At 41.6% G+C, this 24,697-nt stretch overlaps 1 protein-coding gene across 2 annotated transcripts in view; it reads left to right on the plus strand.

Annotated features, from left to right (window-relative positions):
* The window catches only part of tmem132e (transmembrane protein 132E), a 1,128,337-nt gene that overhangs the window by 1,094,965 nt on the left and 8,675 nt on the right, over positions 1–24,697 (plus strand). For both annotated transcript variants that reach the window (XM_034177754.1, XM_034177753.1), the window contains one exon: positions 11,286–11,480. In XM_034177754.1, coding sequence (XP_034033645.1) covers positions 11,286–11,480 — 195 coding nt within the window. The remainder of the gene's footprint in view (positions 1–11,285; positions 11,481–24,697) is intronic.

Below are 24,697 nucleotides of genomic sequence, written 5' to 3' on the forward strand. Positions count from 1 at the left end.
ATGTTCAACTCCACTTTGCTTGTTACGCGGTGCATAACGTGAGTGAGGAAGAAGGCGCAGGCTGCATAGGAGTTGCATTTACTCACTAAATTAATCATGGGCGTGTTCGGCAAAACCATCTATAGGTGCAAATATCAGCAGCCAATGGCAATTCTTTGACCAGGTTGATCTCTATGACATCCTGAAAACTCACGGGATCCCTGGTGAGTTGCTGGATATAATAATCAGCCTTTACACGTGTACTGTGTGGATCAGTGGCAGAATGTCTGTCTGGTCTCTTCCCAGTAAATTTTGGTGTTCATCAGGGATGTGTTCTGGGTCCGATACTGTTCATTGCTTGCATGGACAGGGCGTCAGGTAGGTTTCTGAAAATTAAATGGTTAAAATCAGGTGAACTGTGTTGCACCGAATGATGGAAATTAGGAGGAGGTGTGGTTGAATTTGCATGTATCTTGAAAAGAGCTTGTTTGTCAGTTTTGTTCATGGAAGCGCACGCATCCCAACTTGGTGGTGGTTAACGTGCACCTTTTTGTGTTGGTACTGAGGTTTTTAGCTAAATTATGACTGATTTTGAAATGATCATTTTTCTGTTTTTGCACATATGTGTTTTCTGTAACACATTTTGTGTGTGTGTGTGTGTGTGTTCACTACAAGAATCACATCCTGACTCAGTGGGCGTGTCCAAATACGTTACACAATCTAAAAACATTTCAGGCTTGAGGTGTACACGTGCACACGCATACAATTGTTGAAGTGTGTCAATGATACAAACATATGTAGCTGTAAAACAGTTTGTTCGAAGTTACTGTGTTACTTTTGTATATTGCGTTCGAGGTTGGGCGAGTTGTTCATGGGAGTTGAGCGATTTATTTTGCACACGCTCACGCTACAACTGACTAATTGCTTGAGAGTTTACACAGAGGTAAAGGTTGAGCGCGAGGGTCACGCTTTTCATTTTTCACTCACTTTTATGAGCTATTACATTCCTGTTTCATCAGTTCACTTTCATCCATTCGAGGGAAGCACTTTGTGTTTTTGTGCAAACAAGTATAATTATAACAAGTACGCGGCTCCGTGCACGTCAAAGCTAATTACACTGGTGGAAATGAAACATGCACATCATTTCTGAAAGATGCATGCAAAAATCAAACGGCAGCCACGACAAGCGGATGTGTTGCTTTAGTCCAGAGGAATTTTAATTTGCCAAAGCTGATTCGGTTTAGTTTTTCTCTCGTTGATGTTGCAACAGGTGACGTCTGGCTTTGATGAAGATCCCGTGTCACAAATGGCACCTGAGCTCCTTCTTTTCTGTTCATGTGAAAAAACTCAAAGAATCTGTTCCAGAACATTTCTTTTTATCTCTTTCTTTCTGTAACATTATGACATCACAAAGCTTTGGGGTGGATAAACGTCAGTTTGTTTTATTTGTGATTTATTTAGTGCGTTCTGAAGCAGCACGCCTGTGTGTTTTTGATGTGTTGCCGCCTACAGCAGCGGTGTGATTTACTGGCGAGGTGTGAGGGGGGTGTAGTTGGAGGACGGTAATATGGCGTGATGAATGAAGTGAATGACGCCATGAACGAGTGCTCCCCGTGCTGATCAGCATGTGACTCTCCATTGATCTTGTTTGCCTCTAGCATCACAGGACAGAAACAGTAGCGCTGCTCGTTGCTGTGAAGGGCACTACTCGCCACTAAGACGTCAGTACTCGCCACAAACGCCATTATTTGCCACTAACACACCACTACTCACCACTAAGATGTCAGTACTCGACATAAACATGCCATTATTTGCCACCAACATGCCACTACTCACCACTAACACGCCACTACTCGCCACTAAGACGTCAGCATTTGCCACAAACATGCCATGTTAGTTAAGTTAATTGCCATGTTAGTTAAGTGCCATGTTAGTTAAGTAGTGCCATGTTAATTAAGACGTCAGTACTCACCGCAAACATGCCATTATTTGCCACTAACACGCCACTACTCGCCACTAACACACCACTACTTGCCACTAAGACGTCAGTACTCGCCACAAACATGCCATTATTTGCCACTAACACGCCACTACTCACCACTAACACACCACTACTCGCCACAAAGACATCAGTACTCACCACAAACATGCCATTATTTGCCACTAACACGCCACTACTCGCCACTAACACACCACTACTCGCCACTAAGATGTCAGTACTCGCCACAAACATGCCATTATTTGCCACTAACACGGCACTACTCACCAGTAAGACGTCAGTACCCGCCACTAAGATGTCAGTACTCACCACAAACATGCCATTATTTGCCACTAACACGGCACTACTCGCCATTAAGACAGTACTCACCGCAAACATGCCATTATTTGGCACTAACACACCACTACTCACCACTAACACGCCACTACTCGCCACTAAGACATCAGTACTTGCCACAAACATGCTATTATTTGCCACTAACACGCCACTACTTGCCACTAAGACGTCATTATTTGTTGTAAGCACATCATGACTTGGCACAAACACCTCATGACTCGCCACAAAAATGTCACTACTTGACACAAACACGTCACTACTCAACACGCACATGCCTTCTGTGTGAGAGGGGCTGTCATCATTCCAGCAGTACCCAAGAATCCTCCAAAGGGCCCAAGTACCAACAACATCCATCCAGTCCACTCCCACCATAAACAAAAATCAAGTGTACAGTTTTGCTGCTGTTTATATGGTGCAGTGTTCAGCGGCGCAGTAGGGAGGCTGTCTGTCCGAAGTGAGATACAAAGAAGTGGAGATGACAGAGGTGTTGTGTTGCAGGAACTAGGTGTTCCCCTGCTTCTCGTCAGGGAGCTGCTGAACCGGAACACGATCTGCTCATCACGCTTTGTGCATAGATCCATTTTCTCACCAGAAAATTACTCACTTCTGTCATCTGTTGAACCCGCCATTTAAATAGCAAAGTGCCAGGTTCAAGAGCACACCTCTCTTCAAGTTTCTACTTCCAGGATTAATGAATTAATCCATTTTCTATACTCTCTTACTCCAATCAGGGAGGCTGGAGGTTGTCACAGCAGTCATAGGGTGAGAGGCGGGTTTCACCCTGGACAGGACCCCAGTCTATCACAGGGCCACGCATAGACAGACAAACACATTCACTCTCAGACGTGTGATGGAGGCCAGCAGGAGTCTCTGTGCCTATGGCAGTCAGTAAACCTCACTGTTCAACGCCAAAAGATGCTCTTTCAGAGCGTCTGCCAACGGAGCAACAGAGGAAAGAAACACATACACAAAGCAGAGGTTAAACATGCATGCTTATGCTCTTTAACTGATGGGACAACCTTTGGTGACAACTACCACTTCCCACTGTTGTTCCAAAATTGGACCCGCTAAAGAATGTAACATTTTGCTGCATTTCGGGGTCTCATGCTGCATTCAGTTTACCTCAAAATTGGGAAGATGTAAGTCAAAATTATGTAACTTTCTAGGTCAGGGCTTTTGATCCACAATGCTGGCATATTTAGTTTGTTTTTTCCCCACGTAGCTCAAGAAACTGAATAGTAATAAAGGTAAAAGTAGATCAAGGGTTAAAAATTGTTTTTGCATTGATGTGTTACATAACATGTAGCCATTTAAAAAGAAAAAGCATGCTTTCTGGAAATATTTTTTAAAAATAATTTTAACCCATGAATAAACCAAAAAAGACATCAGAGGGCTGATTCACACCCTGCATGCTCTACATACACACCAGGATATGAATGTACCAGTAAATATGCATATGTCTATAATGGTGTTTGTGACTATGTATGGCTTCATTATGAAGTCATTCAAACAAATCAATCACAATTATCATCAATACATGCCTTAGGTCATCCATCTAGGCTTCTTGGTTATTGAGATATAAAAAAAAAAGGTGTTTTCTAGACCATGATTTCCTTGACCTTTATCCATACACCTCCAAAATCTAATCACCCCTAGATATCTATCCAAGTAATACTCCCACCAACTTTGAAGGAAATCTGTCCAGCCATTTTTGAGTTATCTTGTCCACAAGTAATAAAAAAATACAATGCCTCGCTATCACTGAGTTCGCTGACAAGCAGGGTAATAAGCAACATCATTGGGTAGCATGCTTGCATGCTAAAAGGTTCCTGGTTGGATGCCACCTTAGCCACATTCTCCACAATGTACAAAAGAAACTCCAAGGAGAAACAAAAAAAAAAATAGCCAACATCATTTGGGGAATGGCCTAAAATACGGAAGCTGAGAAACCTTTCCTGAGTTCCCAAGTTGGAAATCCAACTCCAGATGAAGTTTTCTTTTGATTTGTCCTTGTCGGAGATAAAAATTCAGAGTTCCCAGTGGCCACTGAATGCATCATATCTGCCAAAATGTCACAGACTTCTGGCAGTTGATTTTCAGATGACCGCTCAAAAACAAATGTTTACACCACATGGCGCGCTTCCACAATGAATCCTAAGCGCCAAACAAGATTAGTTTCCATTGTTGCATTTGTTTTCTCTATGTAATCAATGTACAGCGCGGCGTATCTTTGAATTGTGCGGTGACATTTGTACACAGGCAGCCATATTGATTTTAACATTGTGCGTTTTTCTTTTTAGTCACTTTAATTGGCCACAGCCAGTGCGGAAAGCAAAGCAGTTCCAAATCAATTTGAAGCAAACGCTTTCCACTGGTGGGCTTGTTTTAGGAGACGTGTTCCTACACAGAAAGTGACCTTCGTGATCCGCCGCTGTTGATAAAATAACAACCGGCGCTCACCTCTATTAACTTCTTCTCAGATCACACTTCAGGCAAAGTGGCGGAAGCTCCTTCAGCGAGCGATTCATCATCCAGCTGAGCTTTAAAGTTGTTTTGTTATGCATCTATTTCCTGTCACGCCGTAGGTTAGCCCGCATGCTCATCTGCACTTATGCAAGTTGGATGTGTACTGTCATTTCCGGTGCATTAATCCATCACATGCAAGCAGAGTGCACGTTGTCTGGAACTGGTTTAGACAGGATGGGACGAATCTTTGCTATATTTTGCGGGTGGAAGAAAGCAGTCCTCGTAATATCGCTAATGTGGAGGTCAAAGGACAACGTAGGATAAAAAATTATGCCAAGGTTCATCACTTTATCAGTGTGATGTATGACACACGAGCCGAGGCCAAGCGTGAGCTGGTCAAATTTTCTGCCATCTTGGATTATTTTGTTTGAGTGACCAGCCAGTTGATTTCATCATGCCTCTTGACTCTGATTGGCAGCATTTCTCGCTTAAGTCAAGGGAAGCTCCCACATGGTCTATGTTGTTGCTATCATAGATTGTAGGGGCCACTGCCATAAGTATTTTCAGGCCGTCTGGTCAATTGAAATTTCCCCCTTCAGGGGAACTATTTAATTAAATGCACCTGCAGGGCAAACGTCCGCTGGCTCACACACCAGAATCAGTTTCACTATTTCCTTGTGAAAATGACTTTATATCCAGTTACATCTATAAGAAGAGTATCTAAAAGGTGTTTTGGTCATCACAGCCTCACTGGGGCTTGATTTCCAGATTAATGGGCATTTGCCATTATTTGTGGTTGGTATCTTGTGTCGTGAAGATACCTTCATTTGAAATAAATCCAATAAAGTGCATTAATTCTCTTTCCTAAAATGCTGATCTCAAACTGAGAAAAGACTGGTGTTACACTTTTGACCTCCTGGTTCCAAATGGGGATGTCTCCTAAACAGTCAGCCTCCACATTCCAGCAGAGTTACTCTTACTCATAATTCAGTCTTTCTTCAAAGGTGTCCCTGTTCTTATTACCCTGTTTTGTCACTGTTAGCATTGTTTGGCCATCTATATCGTGGTGCACCGTCATGCTGCTGATGACTGGAGGTGACAACCAAATTCCCAGCCATACCAGCACCGATGGCAGATCAATCACCAAAAATAGCCACCCCACCCTCAGTTTCAACCCCAACTCAGATGTTGCTCCAAACTGCCCACAAAGTGCCTCACATCCTGCGAGTATATTCTGTGGGTGATCCTCCAACATCCACCGACTCCTGATCCTCATATACCGATCTGCCCAAACGTGGGTGGAAAACCGTCACCATCCAAAACATCATTCTTCATTCCTCTGAGTTGACAGTTCTTGAAGGTCAGAGCTCAGAATGACTAAACCACCACAACATCTTAACGGCAGATTAACAGACAGCATGCTCAGCACTTGGCTCCTGTAGTTCACGCTGAGATTTTACTGAGTGCTGCTCTTGATGCTTGTGTTACTTTTCCAAACACGCTTATGTATTTTGGCTTTATCATCCTCTCGTGTGCTGCATGTTCTCATCCCTCCGTGCAGCCTGTTCTGCCGAGGAGTGACAGCGCTGTCACAAAAATTGATTGGCAGGTCGCTGCCCTCCGAGCGTGTGCACGTGTGTGCATGAATGTGATTGTGTGATGATGAGCATGATAGAAATGGAAACATATCGAGTCCAAATGGATCAAAAGCAACACCTGCAGAAGCATCTGCTTCAGGACGTGAAGTTGGCATGAGTTCATGCACGACAAATGACATCGCTCCGAATCAAGTGACAAATGATCACAGCAAATGGCGGGGGCTCTTGCAAATGAGCTGAATGAAAAAAAAAACTCTCTGGACACTTAATGGTGTAAAATCCATAACAAATATTTTAGAACTGAAATAATTATGTGATGAGTTGAGTTTAAGAAGATTAGTGGCCAGCTGGATTGATAAATCATCTTTATGTTCTCTTCGGGGGAAAAAACATCCAGCTATGAATCTGTTTTGATGGGTACTAGAAACTGTTTACGCATAAAATAAATAAATACATAAAAAATAGAAAATTTTAGATGTGATCTAGTAAATACGTCAGTAAAGTTTATTTGTATAGCACCTTTCAAGATAAAATCACAAAGTGCTTTTCAGGAATGTAAGAACACAGAAATAAAAATACAGAAACTAAAAGCATCAATGACATAAAACTAGTTAAAAGCAAGTCTGTACAAATAGAGCTAATTTTGGGCTCAAACCATGTCAACAGAGCCCAAATTTGTGTTCAATGGGGATTCATAATTGGCCTTTTTACCTCCTGCAGGCATTCCTACACCCTTAAATGTGACTGGATTTAAGACCTAGGGGAAGGGCTTGGAGTAGGTTCCAGCCAGCTGTGCCTAATGGTGCAGGATGCATCGTCGCTGCATCCTCAGAAACTTTTAAGAAGACCTCAACAGATGTCTGCTAATCGTTCCTCTTCTCGTTAGTTCTCAAACTGTTTTTATTTGTTATTCATAGAACCAGTGGTGGGCACAGCTAACCAAAAAGTTAGCTTTGATAACAGGCAATCAGCTAACTGAAAAGTTATCTTTTATAAAGCTAATTATAAAGATAAACCACCCAAAAGGTTATCGGAAGCTACAGCTAACTGACAACCGATAACTTTCAGTATTGTCTCCGGTACACTCTCAGCTACTAACAAGCTGATTTTGAGTTTTAACACCACGATCACAAGCCCAAAAAATGAGTCACCACTTCTGTCTTTATGCGCCCTGCCCACTGCTGTAAGCTCCTGTTTATTACGTATGTTGCAGCAGTGAAGCAGTTGAGAGACATTAAGCTCAACTCTACCGCAACAAAAGGAGCCTGACCACCAGGTTGCCACAAAGAAAGAAAAGTCATTATTCCTTAACAGCATGTAGCAGTCCCCCCGTGAGGCAGAAGTCTTGGAAAATAAAGCAGTTTTGACTTATGGTTTGACTTATGGTACAAATGACAATTCTGTCATTTGTACAAAGTTAAAATATAACACATATCCTTTAATTTTACATAATGCACTAATTCTGAAGTTTTGTAACAAACATACACAGATGCCAAAGTGATTATGGGTAAAATGATCCTCCTCTAACACTGATTGGTTGACTCATTCATTCTATTTAAAAACCAACATGTTAATGTGATGGGGTTAAAATGCAGAGAACACTGCCATCTACTGGCACCCAGACGCTCAGACCCTAACCCATAATCCTTTGCGCGCCAGAGACTTGCTACGGTTTAAACAGCACACAGAGAATCCATGACGACAATTGTAAATGAACAGTAAACAACCAAAATGTACATTTTTATTTCTTTTCATCAGCTGCAGCAAGAGGCTGCAACAACTCACTTTTGCTCTCTATTGCCAGCAAGTTAGTATAGTGTCAAAAGAAATTATCTCTTTTTTCCTCTTGCTTTCTTTCTCTTCTACAAGTATGACCAGTTCTTCTCTGACTGCAGAAAATAGTGTTTTTTCCTGAAACCAGCTCTCCTCTGTTTGCAGAGAATAGAACTGTACATCTGCTACAAAACACTTAACAGGTAAGCACTAAAATCTTTGATATCACACTTTACAATTGTTTTTAACTGTTAAAGCTTTATTGACTACGCTTGCAAAAATATGTTAGTGATCTAAAAATTATCGGACCAAAATTGGTCCACTTCGATAATTAGTGGTTAGGGGAATCTGCATTGCGGATTAGGGGAACTTTGCCCACCACTGCATAGAACTGAGGTGCTAGCTTGGGTTCATAAACCAGGCAGCGTTTCTTGTTGTCGTATTTCACCACAAGACTGAATTCATTTCTGACCTGATTTTACACCTAGTGTAATGTACCGTGTGTTTACACTGGTGTTTTTCCTCCCAGGGTTTAAAGAGGCGGAGCACCAAGACAGGTGTGTCCACATTTGATGGGATGTGGAGGAGATGGGGCTCCAATGCATGGTCTGCTGTGATTTCTAACACTTTGTGAGCACCTCCGTTTCCTTGCCAGAAGGTCCCTCACCATGTAAAATCAAATGTGCCTGATTCCAAAATGATAGACTGTAGTCTGATTGATTTTATTCATGTTTCACTCAAAACACCCCCGTGATTACTGAAGTGACTAAAGCCACCTTCCTGATTCCAAGAATGAGGAAATCATGCTCCATTTATTGCAATAGCAGTTGAAGGTTGTGTGTCTTATTATTTTATTATCATGATAATACATCTGGTTAGTGCTGACTACAAGTGATATTACACACAACACCATGACACAGGAGCGTCTGGGCGTGCTCAGAATTGTACTGTGCCCAGTCTATGGGCTAACATCTGCAGTTATAACAAAACATTTCTACAGAGCTGAAATGTGTCAACATGTGAAAACTCTTCTACTGAAGAATGCGCCATGCCTTTCACAGGATTATGGCAGTGAGCCTTTGAATCCACCATCCTGCACACACACTGACCACTGTGCTCTGCTGCCCATTTCACTCAATGAATCACTCTGCTCCAAAACAGAAAACAATCTGCATTATGTTATAGTTTCAGCCTTTAATTGTAGCCTGGCATCAAAATAACTGAGCAGCCATATCCATATTCATGCATGTTAGATATACTTGTGTTTATTTGTTATTATATTTTATTTTTTAACTATAGCAAGTATTTGCTATGCGTAAATGGTTATATTTTTAATGAGTTTTAGTCATCTGTTTGAGTATGTAAGTCAACTGGTCTGATCAGAAACAAAGGAGTTAGGTTCCACCAGGTACCAAACAACTGTGGGTTGAAGACAAGGAGTGGAGCTTCCCCTCTGTCTGTGGGCAGCCAGTAAGATTAGGTTTATGAGCCTAAAACCCACCCACCGTACTGCCTACATTCTCTTGTATAAAAGCCATTTTGTCTGCCATGTTCAGGGTCTCTCAGAAGCTGCGTCTCTGGGGACCCGGGCCTGGTTTTCAGTGTGACTTTCAATAAATTCAAACTGAGGAATATATTGATTTTGTTTGTAAGGGGCAGTATTACAATAAGAACCAGGAGAATTAACATGCAGAAGTTATTTATTATGTCTGCCAACGATTATGTCAAAACTACTGCACGGATTTTTATGACTTTTTCACCACAAATAGATATTAAGCCATGGAAGACTCCATTAAATTTGGGAGGTGATCCAGATCTGTATTCTGATCAAGATTTTTCTTTCTATAGGCTTTGAAGGATTACATCTATACTACTTCAAGGATTCTCACCAGATTTGCAACACAGATAGCTATTATTATACTGAATTTTGGAGGTGATTTGGATCTGGATTCTGGCTCAGGATTTGTTGGGAGTGATCTGCTTTAATATGCAAGTTCTGGAGCAGAAAGATACGACATCACAATGTAAAACAAAGATCAGGAAGACACTATTTTGTTTCAGCTTGTGAATTAAATATCAGATTGCAACATCATGATTAGTTGGTCCATTGTGGATCATGATGCAATTATTGCATTGTGTTGTGGAATCCGGATCCAAGCAAAGTCTGGGTCATGATGTGAATCACAATTGTTTTGTTTTGAATCCTCTTCAACCCTTGGTGGACGTCAGAAATCTTTGATTGCTCTTGTTTCATGATGCACGGACAAAATAAAAACCAAAGCCTTTTTTTTTCCTGCCAACAGCATACACAGTCTGGGGTCAGAAATCTTCATTGGGAGACCGGCTTAAAACCAAACCCTTTAAGCCCTGTGTCTTAATGTAAATAGCACAGTGGGATTGGACAGGCCACATATGCATTTACTCTTTACACTACAGGTGGTTGAGATACCATTAACCTTTTTGTTGCCATGGAGATCCACTTATAATGTAATCAACCACTTGAGGTCCGGCTACCTGCTGGTTCTGTCCAGGAACGAACTATTTCTTCACTGTGAACTAGTTTTTTTTTGGCCAAAAGGTCAGCTCATGAATGCTTGGCTGCCTGTTCTGCTCCTCGGGAGGACTACTTGACGAGGAGCAAGAAGCTGCCGTGGGCTACAATACTGTGATTAATGGACAACCCCCGCCGTTTAAGGTGGAAAAGGTTCTTGATCTGAAGGATGCAGCAGTTCCTCACTGATCGGTTTTTCCACTTTGTTCAAGGCGCTTGTAATTTTAAAAGCACTCAAAGTGTATTACAGCCACCTGAAAGAAGTGAGGCTGCTTCAAAGAGTTTGGAAGTTTTGTGTGGTGACACTTAAGATGGACACGAGTGTTTGTTCTCGCCAGCTGCCTCAGATTGTATCTCGCTGTCTGCCTGCTGATGGATTCTGTCTCAAGTGGCTTTTCGCGCCATTATAGATAGAGATTCGTTGACACATAAACCAAAGCAAACAACAGTGCCTTGATCCAAAATTGGATTGTCAGTGGGTTCATGAGCCTCAAAGAAACAATAAAGCCCGGGTCTGCTGTCATCTTAAACGATGTCTGTCTGTCTCATGGAGATGCAATAAAAAGGCCTCTGTTCTCTGCAGGTGGAGTCGCCGCTAGCGATGGACGCCGTACTGGGAGAGTCGCCGTTCTCTGTCACCGATGACAAGGTTTCCATCACGGAACTGCGTGTTCACGCCATCTCGGGCCTGACCCTGTCGCTCCAACCCAGCCCTGGAAACAGCCACACCATGGTTGCCAAGGCAACGGGCCTCCATACCCTCACAGCTCCCAAACAGGTACATCAAGAGCAGCTTTAGATTTAAACACAAACTGGTTTCACCTTGATGCCAACAACTTGTGTGTATGATGGAAATGTAGAAGGGCATTTCCTACTTTCTGTTTCGACAGCGATAAAGCGAAGTATGTTTGCAAATCCCCTCCGTGGTTCTACATCAATGAGCACCGCTTTCTCCTCTGCGTAACAAATTTACGTTCCAAATCTTTTAAGCTGCAGCCAGCATTGTTAGCAACAGCACGTGATAAAGACCCCACATTGAACCCTTAAGTGTCCTCAGCGCTGTTTCTCTGCAATTTCCAGTTTAGCTGAGTTTCTCCAAACACGTCTGATATGTTCAAGGACATTTCTAACTTGGACAGTCCTCAGCAGCATGCATACCTCCAACAACCCAGTGTGTTCAGTGGTGTTCAGGATCCACATGCACATTCTGGATTTTGAAGTTTCTTGATACCTGGAAATGTCAAATCAAATCAAATCAATTTTATTTATATAGCGCCAAATCACAACAAACAGTTGCCCCAAGGCGCTTTATATTGTAAGGCAAAAGCCATACAATAGTAAGTCCCTTCGGCTGCTCCCTTGTTTTGCACTTGGGGTCGCCACAGCAAATCCAAGGTGGATCTGCATGTTGAATTGGCACAAGTTTTACGCCGGATGCCCTTCCTGATGCAACTCCACATTACATGGAGAAATGTGGCAGGGGTGGGATTTGAACCCGGAACCTTCTGAACTGAAACCAAGTGCATTAACCACTTGGCCACCACCCCTATAAGGCAAAGCCAAAGCCGTAAAAACCCCAACGGTCAAAACAACCCCCTGTGAGCAAGCACTTGGCGACAGTGGGAAGGAAAAACTCCCTTTTAACAGGAAGAAACCTCCAGCAGAACCAGGTTCAGGGAGGGGCAGTCTTCTGCTGGGACTGGTTGGGGCTGAGGGAGAGAACCAGGAAAAAGACATGCTGTGGAGGGGAGCAGAGATCAATCACTAATGATTAAATGCAGAGTGGTGCATACAGAGCAAAAAGAGAAAGAAACACTCAGTGCATCATGGGAACCCCCCAGCAGTCTAAGTCTATAGCAGCATAACTAAAGGATGGTTCAGGGTCACCTGATCCAGCCCTAACTATAAGCTTTAGCAAAAAGGAAAGTTTTAAGCCTAATCTTAAAAGTAGAGAGGGTGTCTGTCTCCCTGATCCGAATTGGGAGCTGGTTCCACAGGAGAGGAGCCTGAAAGCTGAAGGCTCTGCCTCCCATTCTACTCTTAAAAACCCTAGGAACTACAAGTAAGCCTGCAGTCTGAGAGCGAAGCGCTCTAATTTTAGAGATATTGCGCAAATGCAAAAAAGCAGTCCTACATATTTGTTTAATATGCTCATTGAATGACATATCCTGATCAAAAATGACTCCAAGATTTCTCACAGTATTACTAGAGGTCAGGGTAATGCCATCCAGAGTAAGTATCTGGTTAGACACCATGTTTCTAAGATTTGTGGGGCCAAGTACAATAACTTCAGTTTTATCTGAGTTTAAAAGCAGGAAATTAGAGGTCATCCATGTTTTTATGTCTGTAAGACAATCCTGCAGTTTAGCTAATTGGTGTGTGTCCTCTGGCTTCATGGATAGATAAAGCTGGGTATCATCTGCGTAACAATGAAAATTTAAGCAATGCTGTCTAATAATACTGCCTAAGGGAAGCATGTATAAAGTGAATAAAATTGGTCCTAGCACAGAACCTTGTGGAACTCCATAATTAACCTTAGTCTGTGAAGAAGATTTCCCATTTACATGAACAAATTGTAATCTATTAGATAAATATGATTCAAACCACCGCAGCGCAGTGCCTTTAATACCTATGGCATGCTCTAATCTCTGTAATAAAATTTTATGGTCAACAGTATCAAAAGCAGCACTGAGGTCTAACAGAACAAGCACAGAGATGAGTCCACTGTCTGAGGCCATAAGAAGATCATTTGTAACCTTCACTAATGCTGTTTCTGTACTATGATGAATTCTAAAACCTGACTGAAACTCTTCAAATAGCCCATTCCTCTGCAGATGATCAGTTAGCTGTTTTACAACTACCCTTTCAAGAATTTTTGAGAGAAAAGGAAGGTTGGAGATTGGCCTATAATTAGCTAAGATAGCTGGGTCAAGTGATGGTTTTTTAAGTAATGGTTTAATTACTGCCACCTTAAAAGCCTGTGGTACATAGCCAACTAATAAAGATAGATTGATCATATTTAAGATCGAAGCATTAATTAATGGTAGGGCTTCCTTGAGCAGCCTGGTAGGAATGGGGTCTAATAGACATGTTGATGGTTTGGAGGAAGTAACCAATGAAAATAACTCAGACAGAACAATCAGAGAGAAAGAGTCTAACCAAATACCGGCATCACTGAAAGCAGCCAAAGATAACGATATGTCTTTGGGATGGTTATGAGTAATTTTTTCTCTAATAGTTAAAATTTTATTAGCAAAGAAAGTCATGAAGTCATTACTAGTTAAAGTTAAAGGAATACTCGGCTCAATAGAGCTCTGATTCTTTGTCAGCCTGGCTACAGTGCTGAAAAGAAACCTGGGGTTGTTCTTATTTTCTTCAATTAGTGATGAGTAGTAAGATGTCCTAGCTTTATGGAGGGCTTTTTTTATAGAGCAACAGACTCTTTTTCCAGGCTAAGTGAAGATCTTCTAAATTAGTGAGATGCCATTTCCTCTCCAGCTTACGGGTTATCTGCTTTAAGCTGCGAGTTTGTGAGTTATACCACGGAGTCAGGCACTTCTGGTTTAAGGCTCTCTTTTTCAGAGGAGGTACAACATCCAAAGTTGTCTTCAATGAGGATGTAAAACTATTGATGAGATAATCTATCTCACTTACAGAGTTTAGGTAGCTACTCTGCACTGTGTTGGTATATGGCATTGGAGAACATAAAGAAGGAATCATATCCTTAAACCTAGTTACAGCGCCTTCTGAAAGACTTCTACTGTAATGAAACTTATTCCCCACTGCTGGGTAGTCCATCAGAGTAAATGTAAATGTTAAGAAATGATCAGACAGAAGGGGGTTTTCAGGGAATACTGTTAAGTCTTCAATTTCCATACCATAAGTCAGAACAAGATCTAAGGTATGATTAAAGTGGTGGGTGGATTCATTTACATTTTGAGCAAAGCCAATCGAGTCTAACAATAGATTAAATGCAGTGTTGAGACTGTCATTCTCAGCATCTGTGTGGCTGTTAAAATCGCTCACTATAATTATCTTATCTGAGCTAAGCACTAAGTCAGACAAAAGGTCTGAAAATTCACAGAGAAACTCACAGTAACGACCAGGTGGACGATAGATAACAACAAATAAAACTGGTTTTTGGGACTTCCAATTTGGATGGACAAGACTAAGAGTCAAGCTTTCAAATGAATTAAAGCTCTGTCTGGGGTTTTGATTAATTAATAAGCTGGAGTGGAAGATTGCTGCTAATCCTCCGCCTCGCCCCATGCTACGAGCGTTCTGGCAGTTAGTGTGACTTGGGGGTGTTGACTCATTTAAACTAACATATTCATCCTGCTGTAACCAGGTTTCTGTAAGGCAGAATAAATCAATATGTTGATCAATTATTATATCATTTACTAACAGGGACTTAGAAGAGAGAGATCTAATGTTTAATAGACCACATTTAACTGTTTTAGTCTGTGGTGCAGTTGAAGGTGCTATATTATTTTTTCTTTTTGAATTTTTATGCTTAAATAGATTTTTACTGGTTATTGGTGGTCTGGGAGCAGGCACCGTCTCTACGGGGATTGGGTAATGAGGGGATGGCAGGGGGAGAGAAGCTGCAGAGAGGTGTGTAGGACTACAACTCTGCTTCCTGGTCCCAACCCTGGATAGTCACGGTTTGGAGGGTTTAATAAAATTGGCCAGATTTCTAGAAATGAGAGCTGCTCCATCCAAAGTGGGATGGATGCCGTCTCTCCTAACAAGACCAGGTTTTCCCCAGAAGCTTTGCCAATTATCTGTGAAGCCCACCTCATTTTTTGGACACCACTCAGACAGCCAGCAATTCAAGGAGAACATACAGCTAAACATGTCACTCCCGGTCCGATTGGGGAGGGGCCCAGAGAAAACTACAGAGTCCGACATTGTTTTTGCAAAGTTACACACCAATTCAATATTAATTTTAGTGACCTCCGATTGGCGTAACCAGGTGTTATTACTGCCGACGTGAATTACAATCTTACCAAATTTACACTTAGCCTTAGCCAGCAGTTTCAGATTTCCTTCAGTGTCGCCTCCTCTTGCCCCCGGAAGACAATTGACTATGGTTGCTGGTGTCGCTAACTTCACATTTCTCAAAACAGAGTCGCCAATAACCAGAGTTTGATCCTCGGCGGGTGTGTCGCCGAGTGGGGAAAAACAGTTAGAAATGTGAACGGGTTGGTGGTGTACACGGGGCTTCTGTTTAGGACTACGCTTCCTCCTCACAGTCACCCAGTTGGCTTGCTTTCCCGGCTGCTCTGGATCTGCTGGAGGGGAACTAACGGCGGCTAAGCTACCTTGGTCCGCACCGACTGCAGGGGCCTGGCTAGCTGTAGGATTTTCCAATGTGTCTGAAAATTACGATTGAAGAAACTGACTGAAACACAGTCAGGACCATAGGTATTTGAAGAGCAACATTGTCATTTTTACCTGTGTAAACCACCACAATGGAGTTGAAATGAAACAGTCAAGATGTGTCTGTCGTTTAAGCATCTGCCTTTAATTCAAGGGGTTTAACAAAAATATCACACCAACCATTTCGGAATTTCAGCCAATGTTTGGGAGATCCTTGTGCACTCATTGTGTGATCAAAAATGCAATTTTTGTAGCCTCCTGCAGCGACTGTTGAGAGTTTGCTGAGGTCCCGTTATGTGACCAATAGAGATCACTGCAAGATCAATGAGATCATTGAGAGATTGTTGGGCATTCACCGAGTGATTGTTGAGCATTCACCGAGAGATTGTTGAGAAATCACTTCCCTTGGAGGTCATTCAGAGATTGTTTTGGACTGAGTCAAAACTTTGAGGAGACTGTGGCGACCGTGGAGATCACTGAGAGAGTTTGGTGATTGCTGAGCGCTCATTGAAAGATCGTTGAGAGATCTGGCCATTTTTTCATCTCTCAACAATCCCCATCCTATGTAAAGCAGATTTAAGCATAAACTAAGGCCTTGACCCGTTTTCAAAAACTTTGTGTGGATGAAACGCCAATACGATACAAAACTGTTTCAGCTACGCCTAAACTCATCTCCATGTGGACAGGCCGTAAATATTAAGATTATAGTTTATACAAATCATCACTTTTACAGCCAGTTTTCTTTCATCACAGCGAAAGTTTTCTAATCTAGTCTATTTTTTTTTTATTTTATTTATTTATTTATTTTTGCTTAACACCTTTTTAAAACAGTTTTGGATCGCAGTTGAAATCTCCAAGTTTTTAATGGCATCTATTCCAAACCCCTCTAAACTTTTTTCATTAAAAGTTCATTAGTTTTTTTGTGATCTGGCAACCAAAAGAAAAAAAAATGGATGTGACAGAAAAAAATATTTTATTACTTAAAAAAGAAATGCAGTGATATTAGGTGAAGCAAAACCAATAATGTGCTTCTCTCTTAACCGATGTGTCTTCACGGTGGATTAGGACGTCTGCAGAGTATCTTCACTGGACGGCGGATGAAGTGCGTCTGTATTCTTCCGCTGTGTCCTCTCACTGGCCTGCAAGTTGCTCAAAATGCATTGACAATCACATCAAGCATCAGCGGAAGAGAAGCTAGCATTAAATTCCAATTCTTCTTGCTTTCCGCTTCTTGGCCACCTTGAAATTTAATTATTGTAATGTATTGTCCTAAGTGCTCTCCAAGGCCGGGCCATAAAAGGCAGCCAATTCCTCGGCCGGCGGAGTTCTCGGAGGAGCACTGCAGCTATTTCAAGCCATTTGATTCAGTTTCACAGCAAAAACTTCCTAAATGTCCTCTATTACTCCAGAAATGAATCAAACACATAAACTCTAGACAATCAAGGTCTCTTTGGATTCTTTTCCACTTGATGAGGAGCTGAAAGTGTTTGAAGTTTCCTCATAAAGCCTCGCTATAGCTGTGATTGACTCAACGCTGCCGCCTAAACGAGCAACTCAATAAGCTATTCATGAAAGCCAAGTGTGTTATTACTGCTAAAACTGATACAGTCGCACCCGCAGAAGAACGTTTCCACAGGAGTGTTTTTCTCCATATGCTTATTTTATATTCCAAGCTGCTTCTGCTACATTTATGTTTTCATATGTTGCCATAACACACAAATCAGAGCAAATAAGCAACTTCACGGAAATATATACACATCACATTAATAAAGAGGCACAGTGAGAGGAGATGTGTTCTTTTTAACCACTGTAAAGTCCTATTTAAAACTTTTTTAGAAAGTATATTACAAATCTGATTGGGTTTAGGTGAGGAAAGCCACCAACTCCAGTGGCTGTGATTGGACAGATTGTGCAGCATGCAGCAGATTTTGCCTGTTGCTTCCTTAGTCACAGCATCACAGCCAGTGTTGCCAAGCAAACTGTCCCCAGAAGTTGCTATTGGCTCTTTGAAATGTCATTAAATTCACTAGATTATGTGACGATGTCATCACGTCTGGTGGTGGGAGGCTGATCAGCAACCTGTTCTCTTAAAGACTAGATTTTTTTTTTTTTTTTTGCTTGTTGGATATATATATATATATATATATATATATATACGAGGTCTCTTAGATAATAAACCAACCCTTTTATTTTTTTTTTAACTATATGGATTTGAATGACATGCGATTACATCAATCATGCTTGAACCCTCGTACGCATGCGTGAGTTTTTTCACGTGTGTCAGTGACGTCATTTCCCTGTGGGCAGGCCTTGAGTGAGATGTGGTCCCGCCCTCTCGGCTGAATTCCTTTGTTTCACACGCTGCTCGAGACGGCATGCGTTGCTTTATCAAAATTTTTTCTGGACCTGTGAGGAATATCCGAGTGGACACTATTCGAGAAATTAAGCTGGTTTTCTGGGAAAAGTTTAACGGCTGATGAGAGATTATGGGGTGTTTCTGTCGGTGTAAGGACTTCCCACGGAGCGGGACGTCCTGCAGCGCTTCCAGGCGCTGTCGTCGGCCTGTTTCGAGCTGAAAACATCCTAATTTAAGGCTTAATTCACCCAGGACATCGTGAGAGAACAGAGAAGATTCAGAAGAGGCCGGCATGAGGAATTTATGCGGACATTCCACTGTTTAAGGACATTTTTTTAATGAAAGACGTACGCGCAAATTCGCCGAGTCGTTTCTGTGACGACTCGGCAAATCTGTGTGCGCCGCGACAGGAAAAACACCTCCGTGTTGAAAACCATTTGTAGAATTCAGGCGGCTTTTAATGGCTTTCAACAAGTGAGTAACTGAGAAATTGTTTAACAGCTTGGGCATGTTCCAACTTGCCCGTTAAGATTTCCAACGGAGGTGTTTTTCCTGCCGCGACCCCCCGCGGTCGGGTCCAGCCTGACATGCGACTCTGCCCGCACGTTCTTTCATTACAAAATGTCCGTTAACAATGGAATGTCCGAATAAACTCCTCATGCCGACTTCTTCTGAAAGTTCTCTGTTCTCTGACGACTTACTGGATCAACAGAGCCTGAAAGCGCAGATCGCCGTCAGGCGCCGTGGACCGTCCTTAAAGCGACACTACCAGACCAAAATCTCTCATCAGCCGTTAAAATTTTTACCGAAAACCAGCTGAATTTATTGAATGGTGTCCACTCAGTTGTGCCTTACAGTTTTGAAAAAATTTTTATCAAACAAAGCAACAGTCTCTGAGCCATTCCTAAACAATGAAAAAAATCGACGAGCGGGTGGACGACTCCTCACTCAAAGACTGCCCACAGGCAAATGACGTAACCGACAGGCGTGAAAAAACTCTTGCATGCCCACGAGGGTTCAAGCATGTCTGATGTAATCACACGTGATTCAAATCCATATGGTTTTTGAAAAAAATAATAAGGTCGGATACTTTTCTAATAGACCTCGTATATATGGATTAAACAACAAGAAGCTGTGCATTACAGTGGTCCCTCATTTATCGCGGGAGTTACATTCTAAAAATAGCCCGCAATAGGTGAAATCCACGAAGTAGTAAGCATTATTTTTTACAATTATTATAGATGTTTTAAGGCAATAAAACCCCTCACTATGCACTTTATACACTTTTCTCAAACAGGCATTAACATTTTCTCACTTTTCTCTCCTGTGTAAACACTCTCAAAGCTCAAAGAAAAATAAGTCCAGTATTATAGAATGAAACCAAATATCAAAACCTGTTTTCAGGCCCAAATGTTTGTTTGAGAAATAAAAATAGAACGTTTTCCTATAAATAATTATGATGGCTTTTAGAACTAACGAATTCAATTGTAACGATCAACCTACGAGTCACAGTTCCTCTGATCGCACTTCTGCGTCCTGGTGCCGCTCTGCAGCATGTTTTTCCACTGAATGTCACCTCGGTGCAGGTGCCTTTTTCCGAGTGAAGAACACAGTTATGGGTAGTTGTTGGCGCTCTTTTTTCTTCTGGGCGAGAAGATGAACACAGTGCGCGTGCTCTTTCTTCACTCACTGCCTCCGGTGTCTCCGTTGCGGGACGGATGCGGGACCCGTAAAGAATCCAAGTCATTAAAAAGATACAAACCTCTCTCAGTGGCCACGGAGCTCTGCAGCTGCGGTTACCGAGACCATGCAGCACTGTGGATTTTTCCCGCAAGAATTCTATCCTTGCAGGCTGATGGAGCGCTCTGCATCAAAACAGCGAGCGTAGTCTCTGGACCTGTTGCCAGATTTTTGCCGTAACTCTGCACAGCACAGTGGGGCGGTGTGAGTGGCCTGCTCTGGTGCTTACCGAGCCCACAGACTCAGTAAGCGCATCGGAGGCAGTGAGAGCAATCGCGGTGATGCCGACCGGCCTGCCTGATGAGGACACAGAACACAATGCGCTGTTAAAAAAAAGACGAAGAAGCATGAAAAATTGCACTAAAACAAAATCCGTGAAACTGCGAGGCCGCGAAAGGTGAACCGCGATATAGCGAGGGACCACTGTATACGGTTTAAATGCACGACCCGGAGTCTAAAACACTGCGACGTGCATTCAAACCGTATAATGCACGGCTTCGAGTTGTTTAATCCGCTTATACCATGGTCCCACACAGTGAGCTAACACACAAATATTTATTTAAGTTAACAGAACTTGATAAAAATGTGTGAGTATTTGGGACTATTTTATACCAGTCTCAAGATATTTTGTCTCAGATGTGCTTACCGAGTCTGCGGGCTCGGGCCACTCACACCGTCCCCCTCTCTGCTGTGTGGAGCTGTGGCAAACTGGCAACAGGTCCAGAAACTACACTCACTGTTTTGATGTGGAGCGCTCCCAGCCCGCAAGGATAGAACCGTTCTCTTCTTCTTTCCTGTCTTCAATCTTGTCCAGTTTGTCCGATGTTAAATCTTTATGCCATTGCTTTTGCTGTTCTTCTCGTTTGCTCTCTTCCGCCTTCCATTCCTCAAATGTTTTATTTTGGCCAAAAATATTAAAATTCACTTGGAAATCCATGTTTTATCACGTTTCTGTCATTCACCTGTCAAAACACAGTTGATCTGCGCCAACTGATTTGCGCATTGCTATGGTGACGACCAGTGGTGGGCAAAGTTCCGATAATCCGATAATTATCGAACAGTGTTTTCATTATCGGATTATCTTTTTAGATAACTTTAAAAACCATTATCTGACTAATTATCTTGCAGTAAATTTTTGTCCGATAATTTTTAGACCAATAACGTGGTAAATAAAATTGAACAGCTACAAATATTTATAAAACTTAAAATCAATTGAGCACCTGCCTGCTAAATGTTTTGTAGCTGATGTGTAGTTCTACCCTCTGCAAAACAGAGAAGAGCTGCTTTAAGAAGAAACTGCTCCATCCTCTGCAGACAACGGAGAACTGGTCACAAACAAAAATAAAAACTCATTTCTCTTAACCTCATACTGATATGCAGGCAATATCACCCAAGTCATCCAGAGGCATACATTTTTAACTTATGGTTCAACTTTTAACCAAATTAATGTTGGACAAGTTATTTAAATTAATGTTGTGTCTGAAGTTTTATAAAGTGAAAATATCAGATATATGTTTTAGTTTCAAAGTAATGCGCTAATTTTTAAGGTTTTAGTGTGGATATATACGCTGTGCCCAGCAGTGTATTATGGGTAGGATAGGGTAATCTCAGTACGTTCACGACATGAGAAATGCATTTCAGACACTCTGATCAGGCTCTACGGACAACAGCATTAAACTCTAGTGCCTAAAACTCTCATGAATATATTCTCTGGGTTTATAGACGTTGTTATTGTGTCTGCATTTATTAAATTCCACGCATCTTAAATGTAGCAGACACGGATTATTTGGAATTTTGTTTTGGCAAGTTTTCAAGGTCTCTCCTGCCATCTACTGGCCAGTAGTGTTCATTCCCCCTATTGACGTATCTCATAATCCCTTGTGTGCCAGAGAGTCGCTGCAGTCGACAACAACATATAGAGAATCAACACGATGACAGTTATAAATTAATATTATACTGCAACAATGTATTTTTTTATGCTTTTCGTCACGTTAATAAGAGACTGCTGCATGATACCTTGAAAACTTGCTAAAACAATTATAACAAATAATCCGTGTCTGTTACGTTTAATCTGCGTGGAATTGAATAAACGCAAACCGAATTTCAGACATATATTAGTCTCGAACAAAGAGGACAAACAGTATTGTAAAGAACAATAATCAAGACGTTAAAGAGCAAACTTCACTTTCCCCCAGAACGGCATGACCAAGAAGCGATTGTAGCTCACAGCAGCTCCCATTGAAAATAACGGAGAGACAGCCTTTGATTCTCACATGTTTACATAAAATAAACACAATAACAACGTCTATAAACCCAGAGAATATATTCACAAGAGTTTTAGGCACAATATAAAAATAGTTTTATGTTGCGATGTTAATGGTGTTGTCTGTGTGCAGCCCGATCAGAGCGTCTCAATGCAGTTCTCAGTGTTACTGAGATCTCACAGCGCAGCGACCTCTCCAAGGTTTTGTGGGATTTGAAACGTCAATAGGGCGAATATATATGTTATATTTTAACTTTGTACAAATGACAGAATTAACATGAATGGAGTTATTCTATTGGTATTAATGTTATTTGTAAATCAAAACCATAAGTCAGCAATGCTTTATTTTCCAAGACCTCCGCCTGACCGAAGCATTGTGATTGGTAGAGAGCTGGGCTTTGTGGCTGCTCTCAGCTTGCGTCTGTGCTGGAAGCCATGTAGTAAACAAGAGCTTCCAGTAGGAAGCAAGTTGTTCAAAGACAGAAGTGTGGGTTCATTGTTTGGGTTTGTTGTCACTTTTGTTGTTACCAGACGCGATCGTGATGTTAAAACTCAAGTACAGTTTATTAGTAGTTGCAAATGTACCAGAGATAATACTGGAATTTATCAGTTATCGGTTATCTGTAACTTCGATACATTTTTGGGTGGTTTATCGTTTTATCTTTATCATAGATAACTTTTCAGTTATGTTTATCTGTTATCGAAGTTAATTTTTTGGTTATCTGTGCCCACCGCTGGTGGCAACCAGAGCGGAGTGATTATAACAGTGACTTAACTTGCTGAACTATGTGTGCGTATACACAAAAATAATGCACGCCAGACATGGAATTCTCACTGACCATGGTGTGTATATATATATATATATATATATATATATATATATATATATATATATATATATATATGCACAATGAGCTCATAAGTTTACATACCCTGACAGAATTTTATTTTTGGCCATTTTTCAGACAATATGAATGATAAAACAAAAACTTTTTTCACTCATGGCTAGTAGTTGTATGAAGCCATTTATTGTCAACAATGTATTTACTCTTTTTAAATCATAATGACAACAGAAACTAACCAAATGACCCTGATTAAAAGTTTACATACCCTGGTGATTTTGGCCTGATAACATGCACACGAGCTGACACAAACGGGTTTGAATAGCGACAAAAGGTAACCATCCACATGATCTGTTTGCTTGTAATCCGTGTGTGTGTGTGTGTGTGTGTGTTTGTGTGTGTGTTTGTGTGTGTGTAAAAAAGGTCAGTGAGTTAGTGAGTTTCTGGGCTCCTGACAGACCCTTGCATCTTTCATCCAGTGCTGTACTGACATTTCTGGTTTCTGAATCATAGGGAAAGCAAAAGAATTGTCAAAGAATTTGTGGGAAAAGGTAATTGAACTGTATAAAACAGGAAAGGGATATAAAAAGATATCCAAGGAACTGCGAAAATGGAAAATGAGGGATTCTGTTGGAACCAAACCACGGTCAGGTAGACCAACAAAAATTTCATCAACAACTGCCAGGAAAATTGTTAGGGATGCAAAGACAAACCCACAAATAACTTCAGCTGAAATACAGGACTCTTTGGAAAAAAAGTGGTGTGGCTATTTCAAGATGTACAACAAGGAGGCACTTGAAGAAAAATGGGCTCCATAGTCGAATCACCAGAAAAAAGCCATTACTATGCAAATGCAACAAAGTATCCCACTTATAACATGTAAACAACACAGAGAACAAATTCGTTTGGTGTGATGAGACCAAAATTTAACTTTTTGGCCACAACCATAAATGTTACATTTGGAGAGGAGTCAGCAAGGCCTATGATGAAAGGTACACAATTCCTATTGTGAAGCACAGAGGTGGGTCGCTGATGTTTTGGGGATGTGTGAGCTACAAAGGCACAGGAAACATGGTCAGAATTGATGGCAGCATGAAAGCAACATGTTATCAGAAAATACTGGAGGAAAATTTGCGCTCACCAGCCTGGAAGCTGCACATGAGACATACTTGGACTTTCCAACATGACAATGATCCAGAACACAAGGCCAAGTGGACCTGTCATTGGGTACAGCAGAATAAAGTGAATGTTCTGTAGTGGCCATCTCAGTCTCCTGACCTCAATATCATTGAGCCACTCTGGGAGATCTCAAATGTGCAGTTCATGCAAGACAGCCCAGGAATTTTGCAGGAACTGGAGGCTTTTGCCAAGAAGAAGGGGCAGCTTTAACAAAATAAAGAGCCTCATCCACA

Source organism: Thalassophryne amazonica, chromosome 9 (assembly GCF_902500255.1).
Source record: "Thalassophryne amazonica chromosome 9, fThaAma1.1, whole genome shotgun sequence".
Lineage (NCBI taxonomy): Eukaryota > Metazoa > Chordata > Actinopteri > Batrachoidiformes > Batrachoididae > Thalassophryne > Thalassophryne amazonica.